Source organism: Palaemon carinicauda, chromosome 40 (genome assembly GCF_036898095.1).
Source record: "Palaemon carinicauda isolate YSFRI2023 chromosome 40, ASM3689809v2, whole genome shotgun sequence".
Classification (NCBI taxonomy): Eukaryota; Metazoa; Arthropoda; class Malacostraca; order Decapoda; family Palaemonidae; genus Palaemon; species Palaemon carinicauda.
The window spans coordinates 8,147,410-8,157,409 of NC_090764.1; the positions used below are offsets into that span (position 1 = coordinate 8,147,410).

The 10,000-nt window shown below is 34.9% G+C and overlaps 2 protein-coding genes across 3 annotated transcripts in view; both read left to right on the top strand.

The window, feature by feature from the left end:
• LOC137631684 (GATA zinc finger domain-containing protein 14-like) overlaps positions 1 to 7,219 on the top strand; it is a 28,947-nt gene extending 21,728 nt beyond the window's left edge. The window contains exons 3-5 of the mRNA XM_068363560.1: positions 1,261 to 1,301; positions 6,714 to 6,887; positions 7,034 to 7,219. Of these exons, the coding sequence (XP_068219661.1) occupies positions 1,261 to 1,301; positions 6,714 to 6,887; positions 7,034 to 7,219 (401 nt within the window). The remainder of the gene's footprint in view (positions 1 to 1,260; positions 1,302 to 6,713; positions 6,888 to 7,033) is intronic.
• The window catches only part of LOC137631966 (zwei Ig domain protein zig-8-like), an 87,020-nt gene continuing 78,136 nt past the window's right edge, over positions 1,117 to 10,000 (top strand). Inside the window, exon 1 of one of the 2 annotated variants that reach the window (XM_068363954.1) lies at positions 1,117 to 1,179. The gene's annotated coding sequence lies outside the window, so the exon portion shown is untranslated. Of the gene's footprint in view, positions 1,302 to 10,000 lie in introns of both variants that reach the window. The other variant, XM_068363952.1, reaches the window with a different exon arrangement.

The following is a 10,000-nucleotide window of genomic DNA, read 5'->3' on the forward strand; positions in this document are numbered from 1 at the left end:
CTACCACCTCATTTACTCGTGAAATTAACCACAATTGCACAGAGGAATGAATCAGACCAGGAAAGTCAATAGGCAATCCATTTGTTAGAATTAAAACATTAGGATTCAGTTATGCTGTTTTTTTGATGAGCCACAAATACGGGAGCATTTTTATATCATCAAATTACAAGTGAGTAAAGTGAATGTATCTCTCTCTCTCTCTCTCTCTCTCTCTCTCTCTCTCTCTCTCTCCTGATTACAGTGTTTTCATATAACTGACCAACACATTAGTACAAAGAATGTTTGAAATCTCTCTCTCTCTCTCTCTCTCTCTCTCTCTCCTGATTACAGTGTTTTCATATAACTGACCAACACATTAGTACAAAGAATGTTTGAAATCTCTCTCTCTCTCTCTCTCTCTCTCTCTCTCTCTCTCCTGATTACAGTGTTTTCATATAACTGACCAACACATTAGTACAAAGAATGTTTGAAATCTCTCTCTCTCTCTCTCTCTCTCTCTCTCTCTCTCTCTCCTGATTACAGTGTTTTCATATAACTAACCATTACATCAGTACAAAGAAATGTTTGAAATCTCTCTCTCTCTCTCTCTCTCTCTCTCTCTCTCTCTCTCTCTCTCGTATAAGCACACACACAGTATCTTTTACGTATTCATACCACTCCATTTATTAATATACTTACAGTGTATCAAATGCGGCCGTTTCTAATCCACTGCAGGACAAAGGCCTCAGACAGGAATCGGTGTCAGGATCATGTGTAGCACCTTTACTCTTTGTTCACCACTGGCATCTCAACTCTCACTTGTAGACTCCAATCCCCACAGTTAGTCCACCCTCCTGAGAGGTGGGTTAAACCAAACGAGTGATCCACTGTTCTCTTAGTGTTTCGAGACGAAGTGTGGTGCATGCTGGGGGTGGTGCCTGCTCTTCTTTAGGTACTGAAAGCAAGAGATGTGATACTTCTGGGAGACGTGGAAGCGCCTTGCCGTCTGGCTTAAGGTGGCTTAATCCTATTTATGAATATCCTTGGCCAAGATGTCATGCTCCATAGATCTCTTTATCATCATAGTTAGTCCAAAGCGTAGTGCACGGTAGGGAATGCCCACTGTGTACCTTAGTTTCCTCATGGCAACTAAGGACTTCTCTCATTCAAGACTTCGTTTATTCTTGTTATAGTTTAATGGTACATGAAGCAGCTAAGAAAACGTCTCAGAGCTTGTTGATTAAGTACCCTATATTTAAAAGTGAAATTTTTTTATTGCAGTAGAAGTCGCTGGAGTTCCCTTGAGGGCAAATTTAAGTCTGGTAAGTCGTTTACCAGCTCTATATATCGCAGGGTGATAGGTTGTACCCTGTAAGAGTGCTACGTCTCGTTACTAGAGCCAAAGGAAAACTAACTTTTTCAGAAATGTCAGGCTCATTTAATATAATTGTGCCGCTCTAATTGATGATTTTATTCGTTGGATGAATATACTGGTATTTTGTATTAGGTTTTATAATAACAAGATAGTTAAAGAAGAGGTTCAACTGTAATGGACTTGAAAAATGTCTTAAAATACCTCTATAACTTGATAGAAACTAGTTTTTTTTTTTTTTTTTTTTTTTTTTTTTGTCAGGTCTGACCCAGTAAACTGCTCTTACAGATGATGTAGGTCCAATTTAGCTGTTTTTATGTCTGTGTCTGGTCTAGCCCAGTAAACTAATGTTCTTGCTAGCTCGCTTCGTTTATTCACTTAACAGGTGATCTAAACATGATGTTTATAGTACTTTGTGACAGAATCTTTGGAATCAATAGTAGGGATCCAAATAAATTAGAGACCTCTGAAGAACTTATTGCGTTTTTTTTAGAAATCTTTAGAATCAGTGTTGTCCATTTTCATAAACTATCCCTCTCTATCAGTCTCAATTCCTTTAGAGATATAAGTATTTTAGAAGGATTCTCTTGCGGTGATTTCTGTATTTGCGAATATAAATTGTTGGATATTTGCCTTCAAACATGGAGGAATGAATGAAATCCACGAGCATTCACGAACCTTGGTATCTCATGATAAGATAACACAAATCTATTGAATTCAGCCAATACTGAAGCTGTATATCTGAGCCAACTCTGTTAAGAAATTTGCATTAAAAAGCGGTAAATGCCTGGCAACATTTTTAAAAGGATTTTTACCTTTAAAAAAAACATATACTGTAATGACGAAAAGGAGTGATATTACGGTCACCAACCCGTAAAAGATAATAACAAAGTAAGGTAAAATTACGGTCGCCTGCATTTTACTGAAATGCGGCGAATTACGGAGAATTTCAGGGTTTTTTTTATCAGTGAAGATTATTTGTCAATGCAATATGGAAGTTTTTACAGCAAAAGAATCTGAAAACAGAAATCAAAATAAAAGAAAATGTTGATAAAAAAAAAGTACTGGTCCTTTTAAAGGCAGCAACAATTCCAGCCAAATGGGTCAGTCAGCGAGAGAGAGAGAGAGAGAGAGAGAGAGAGAGAGAGAGAGATGGTGAAAATGATAACTTTCGTCTCAATAGGAATTGACAAAAAAGAGACTGGTTTAAAGAGAGAGAGAGAGAGAGAGAGAGAGAGAGAGAGAGATGTTATGGGTGAAAATTATAACTTTCGTCTAGGAATTGACAAAAAAAGACTGGTTTAAAGAGAGAGAGAGAGAGAGAGAGAGAGAGAGAGAGAGGAGTTACAATTAAATGAAAAAAAGTTCTTGGCAACCCAGCTCCCAACAAAAATACCAAACCGGTAATATCCTTCAGACCATAAATTTTTTTTTTTCTCTCTCTCTCTCTCTCTCTTTCTCTCTCTCTCTCTCTCTCTCTCTCTCTCTCTCTCTCTCTCTCATTTGGACACCTTCAAATATGAAACGATATTAAAGAAGAGGTGAAATTGGCATTTCTTTTCCCTTCGCTTTAACATTACTTTAAATTACAAGTATATCTAATACTGCTTTAAGTTCTAAAATAGAAATGAAAAAATCATTATAAAGTTTTAAAACGTTTTTCTTAAAGAAGGTTTTATAAATGATAATAATAATAATAATAATAATAATAATAATAATAATAATAATAATAATAATAAAATACGTGCAAAAATTTAGAGAGAGAGAGAGAGAGAGAGAGAGAGAGAGAAAGTATCCCTCATGTAAATGCAAAAGCCTAATGTATTTGAATTCTTGTTTTCCAAGATTAACCGAAATAAAATATGAACTAATATTTCCATTTAGTCCGCCCATAATCTTATGTATTCTTTTAAATATCTTTTAAAATCCAATTCCGATTTGGTGATTTTTCTCATTTTTTATGTTAATGATTTTTTTTTCTTTTTTTTTTTTTTTTGAGTCCCAAATGACGACGCCATTGTCCATTTTACATAATTGGATTACTGATGTTGAGCATTTTAGGGCCATTGCGATTTTCACTCTATATTTTCACTATACCTGAGCACACACATCGGTTTTGTTGGAAGCGTCCATGCTTGGTAATATGATGGACCGGAGTTCGAGACCCTCTTAAGCTTCATAGTTTCTAGTAGTGTTTGCACCCTCATCATCTTTGTGAGCTAGATATGGAGGCCTTACGGGAGCCTATAGCTCTAGCTGCTGAGTCGTCAGCAGCCATTACCTGGTCCTCCCTGGTCCTAGCCGGGGTGGAGAAAGTCTTGGGGTATGAATATTCATATGGTCAGTCTCTATGACTTTGTGGGAGCCTATAGCTCTAGCCCCTGAGTCATCAAAAGCTATTACCTGGTCCTCCCTGGTCCTAGCCTGGGTGGAGAAAGTCTTGGGAGTGATCATATGAATATTCATATGGTCAATCTCTATGAGAGTCTCCTATCTCTTGTCAATGCCATTCATGAGTGACCTTTATACATTTAAACACAGTGGTATAGGAGATAATTTTTGTCTAAAATCATATAAAAAATAAGCCATCTCCAATAAATATAGCGTTCAAATTTATCAGTCTTATTGACCGAGTGGTATCACTATACTTCACAATATAGTGGTAACAAGTTCACCATCTCTAATCAATTTAGGGTTCAAATTTGGCAGTGATATTGACCGTGTGGTATCACTATAATTCACAATATAGTGGTACCAAGTTGACCATCTCCAATAAATATAGCGTTCAAATTTATCAGTCTTATTGACCGAGTGGTATCACTATAATTCACAATATAGTGGTACCAAGTTCACCATCTTCAATCAATTTAGAGTTCAAATTCAAGTCTTATTGACCGTGTGGTATCACTATAATTCACAATATGGTGGTACCAAGTTCACCATCTTCAATCAATTTAGGGTTCAAATTTATCAGTCTTATTGACCGAGTGGTATCACTATAATTCACAATATAGTGGTACCAAGTTCACCATCTTCAATCAATTTAGGGTTCAAATTTATCAGTCTTATTGACCGAGTGGTATCACTATTATTCACAATATAGTGGTACCAAGTTCACCATCTCCAATCAATTTAGGGTTCAAATTCAAGTCTTATTGACCGAGTGGTATCACTATTATTCACAATATAGTGGTACCAAGTTCACCATCTTCAATCAATTTAGGGTTTAAATTCAAGTCTTATTGACTGTGTGGTATCACTATACTTCACAATATAGTGGTACCAAGTTCACCATCTTCAATCAATTTAGGGTTCAAATTCAAGTCTTATTGACCGTGTGGTATCACTATAATTCACAATATAGTGGTACCAAGTTCACCATCTCCAATCAATTTAGGGTTTAAATTCAAGTCTTATTGACCGAGTGGTATCACTCTTATTCACAATATAGTGGTAACAAGTTCACCATCTCCAATATACATAGCGTTCAAATTTATCAGTCTTATTGACCGAGGGGTATCACTATTATTCACAATATAGTGGTACCAAGTTCACTATCTCCAATAAATATAGAGTTCAAATTCAAGTCTTATTGACCGTGTGGTATCACTATAATTCACAATATAGTGGTACCAAGTTCACTATCTCCAATTAATTTAGGGTTCAAATTCAAGTCTTATTGACCGAGTGGTATCACTATTATTCACAATATAGTGGTACCAAGTTCACCATCTTCAATCAATTTAGGGTTCAAATTTATCAGTCTTATTGACCGAGTGGTATCACTATTATTCACAATATAGTGGTACCAAGTTCACCATCTCCAATATACATAGCGTTCAAATTTATCAGTCTTATTGACCGAGTGGTATCACTATACTTCACAATATAGTGGTAACAAGTTCACCATCTCCAATATACATAGCGTTCAAATTTATCAGTCTTATTGACCGAGTGGTATCACTATACTTCACAATATAGTGGTAACAAGTTCACCATCTCCAATATACATAGCGTTCAAATTTATCAGTCTTATTGACCGAGTGGTATCACTATACTTCACAATATAGTGGTACCAAGTTCACCATCTCCAATCAATTTACCGCTATACTTCACAATATAATGGTACCAAGTTCACCATCTCCAATTAATTTAGGGTTCAAATTTGGCAGTCTTATTGACCGAGTGGTATCACTATAATTCACAATATAGTGGTAACAAGTTCACCATCTCCAATATACATAGCGTTCAAATTTATCAGTCTTATTGACCGAGTGGTATCACTATACTTCACAATATAGTGGTACCAAGTTCACCATCTCCAATCAATTTACCGCTATACTTCACAATATAGTGGTACCAAGTTCACCATCTCCAATTAATTTAGGGTTCAAATTTGGAAGTCTTATTGACCGAGTGGTATCACTATAATTCACAATATAGTGGTAACAAGTTCACCATCTCCAATATACATAGCGTTCAAATTTATCAGTCTTATTGACCGAGTGGTATCACTATACTTCACAATATAGTGGTAACAAGTTCACCATCTCCAATATACATAGCGTTCAAATTTATCAGTCTTATTGACCGAGTGGTATCACTATACTTCACAATATAGTGGTAACAAGTTCACCATCTCCAATATACATAGCGTTCAAATTTATCAGTCTTATTGACCGAGTGGTATCACTATACTTCACAATATAGTGGTAACAAGTTCACCATCTCCAATATACATAGCGTTCAAATTTATCAGTCTTATTGACCGAGTGGTATCACTATACTTCACAATATAGTGGTAACAAGTTCACCATCTCCAATATACATAGCGTTCAAATTTATCAGTCTTATTGACCGAGGGGTATCACTATTATTCACAATATAGTGGTACCAAGTTCACTATCTCCAATAAATATAGGGTTCAAATTCAAGTCTTATTGACCGTGTGGTATCACTATAATTCACAATATAGTGGTACCAAGTTCACTATCTCCAATTAATTTAGGGTTCAAATTCAAGTCTTATTGACCGAGTGGTATCACTATTATTCACAATATAGTGGTACCAAGTTCACCATCTTCAATCAATTTAGGGTTCAAATTTATCAGTCTTATTGACCGAGTGGTATCACTATTATTCACAATATAGTGGTACCAAGTTCACCATCTCCAATATACATAGCGTTCAAATTTATCAGTCTTATTGACCGAGTGGTATCACTATACTTCACAATATAGTGGTAACAAGTTCACCATCTCCAATATACATAGCGTTCAAATTTATCAGTCTTATTGACCGAGTGGTATCACTATACTTCACAATATAGTGGTAACAAGTTCACCATCTCCAATATACATAGCGTTCAAATTTATCAGTCTTATTGACCGAGTGGTATCACTATACTTCACAATATAGTGGTACCAAGTTCACCATCTCCAATCAATTTACCGCTATACTTCACAATATAGTGGTACCAAGTTCACCATCTCCAATTAATTTAGGGTTCAAATTTGGCAGTCTTATTGACCGAGTGGTATCACTATAATTCACAATATAGTGGTAACAAGTTCACCATCTCCAATATACATAGCGTTCAAATTTATCAGTCTTATTGACCGAGTGGTATCACTATACTTCACAATATAGTGGTAACAAGTTCACCATCTCTAATATACATAGCGTTCAAATTTATCAGTCTTATTGACCGAGTGGTATCACTATACTTCACAATATAGTGGTACCAAGTTCACCATCTCCAATCAATTTACCGCTATACTTCACAATATAGTGGTACCAAGTTCACCATCTCCAATTAATTTAGGGTTCAAATTTGGCAGTCTTATTGACCGAGTGGTATCACTATAATTCACAATATAGTGGTAACAAGTTCACCATCTCCAATATACATAGCGTTCAAATTTATCAGTCTTATTGACCGAGTGGTATCACTATACTTCACAATATAGTGGTACCAAGTTCACCATCTCCAATCAATTTACCGCTATACTTCACAATATAGTGGTACCAAGTTCACCATCTCCAATTAATTTAGGGTTCAAATTTGGCAGTCTTATTGACCGAGTGGTATCACTATAATTCACAATATAGTGGTAACAAGTTCACCATCTCCAATATACATAGCGTTCAAATTTATCAGTCTTATTGACCGAGTGGTATCACTATACTTCACAATATAGTGGTAACAAGTTCACCATCTCCAATATACATAGCGTTCAAATTTATCAGTCTTATTGACCGAGTGGTATCACTATACTTCACAATATAGTGGTACCAAGTTCACCATCTCCAATCAATTTACCGCTATACTTCACAATATAGTGGTACCAAGTTCACCATCTCCAATTAATTTAGGGTTCAAATTTGGCAGTCTTATTGACCGAGTGGTATCACTATAATTCACAATATAGTGGTACCAAGTTCAGGCCCGTTCAGGGCTTGATAGATATCACTGGCACCTTAAACTAGGAATGGTACTTGATAAGTGAAAATTGGTATACCTGCCTAGTTATTAGTAACTCCTGCCAGGTTCCCTCTGATTATTATTATTATTATTATTATTATTATTATTATTATTATTATTATTATCATTATTATTATTATTATTATTAAATCCTAACCTACAATCAGTTGGAAAAGCAGGATGTCTAAGCCCAGGGGCCCCAACAGGGAAAAATAGCCCAGTGAGGAAAGGAAATAAGGAAAAATAAAATATTTCAAGAATATTAACAATATTAAAATAAATATTTCCTTTTTAAACTATAAAATCTTTAACAAAACGAGAGGAAGAGAAACTAGATAGAAAAGTATGCACGAGTGTACCCTTAAGGCTAAAGAAAAAGTCTTGGATCATAATCATTTAAGTTCAGCTTCTGGGGGAGATTTTTCTCATCTCCACCACCTGTCAGTTGCCTCTGTTGCTCTCTATAAACCTTCACAAGCTTTAAAAAGTAATTTAAAAGGATGTAAGACATGACATGATGGAAATATTACATAATTTCGTTGATACAATATAACCCATCTCTGTTTCAAGAGCCAAGGCATATAGACGTCTTTTAGAGAATAGAAAATAACAAAAACATTACTAATTTCATATTTGGTGAATAACAGTCAAAAGCCACAATTCATTCATGATCCAGACGCACAAACAGACAAAGAGAAACTCTCCCAGCAAAGATCTTAAGTCATTGTCGTAAGAAGGTAGCCTTTAACTAAGGCTTAAACGATCATCAGAGACGGACTGACAGAGAGAGAGAGGGAGAGAGAGAGAGAGAGAGAGAGGAGAGAGAGAGAGAGAGAGAGAGAGAGAGAGCACAGATTTAAGCCATTGTCGTAAGAAACGTAGCCTTTAACTAAGACATAAACGATAATCAGAGACGGACTGAGAGAGAGAGAGAGAGGAGAGAGAGAGAAGGAGAGAGAGAGGAGAGAGAGAGAGAGAGAGATCTTAAGCCATTGTCGTAAGAAACGTAGCCTTTAACTAAGGCTTAAATGATCATCAGAGACTGACTGGGAAGAGAGAGAGAGAGAGAGAGAGAGAGAGAGAGACGAGAGAGAGAGAGAGTTTATCTTCTAAATAAGCTATCATACTGTTATACATAATTGAATTACCCTGCATAATTAGATAAAAAAAATTCCCTCTAATTACTATTTATAGTTCATTTGAATTAGAAAAGAGGATTGGGAAGTAATTGAAATCAAGGAGACGTACTTATTCTTTCCCTCGTAAATCTCAATTGTCATCAACTTGATTGCTAACTGATATAAGGATTACATTTTTTTCATTTGAATTGATAGGAAAAGCTATTTAATGCTACCCTTCGGTTCAATAATATAAATAGAAGTTGTAGAGTCCATACAATTAATGATGACTAAGTTTTTTTAGTTTTTTTTTTTCGATTTGAAACATAATCCCAAGTGCTTAGAATAGCTCTTAATTTGAAGAGTAATACCCTGATTGCCCTGAAAATCTAACGGAAATAGCTTGAATACATAAATTAAGTCTTTCCCTGTATATTTTTTAGATCTGTTATACAAGAAGAAAACACAATTATGTTCTCTCCCTGTATATTTTTTATTATACAAAACATATACTGGAAGAGAACACAATTATGTTCTTTCCCTGTATATTTTTTCAGATCTGTTATACAAATCATATACAAGAGAGAACACTATTATGTTCTTTCCCTGTATATTTTTTAGATCTGTTATACAAATCATATACAAGAAGAGAACACAATTATGTTCTTTCTCTGTATATTTTTTAGATCTGTTATGCAGAACATATACAAGAAGAGAACACAATTATGTTCTCTCCCTGTATATTTTTTTATCTGTTATACAAAACATATACAAGAAGAGAACACAATTATGTTCTTTCCCCTGTATATTTTTTAGATCTGTTATACAAAACATATACAAGAAGAGAACACAATTATGTTCTCTACTTGTATATTTTAAATCTGTTTTACAAAACATATACAAGAAAAGAACACAATTATGTTCTCTTCTTGTTTATTTTTTAGATCTGTTATACAAAACATATACAAAAAGAGAACACAATTGTGTTCTTTCCCTGTATATTTTTTTTATCTGTTATACAAATCATATACAAGAAAACACAATTAT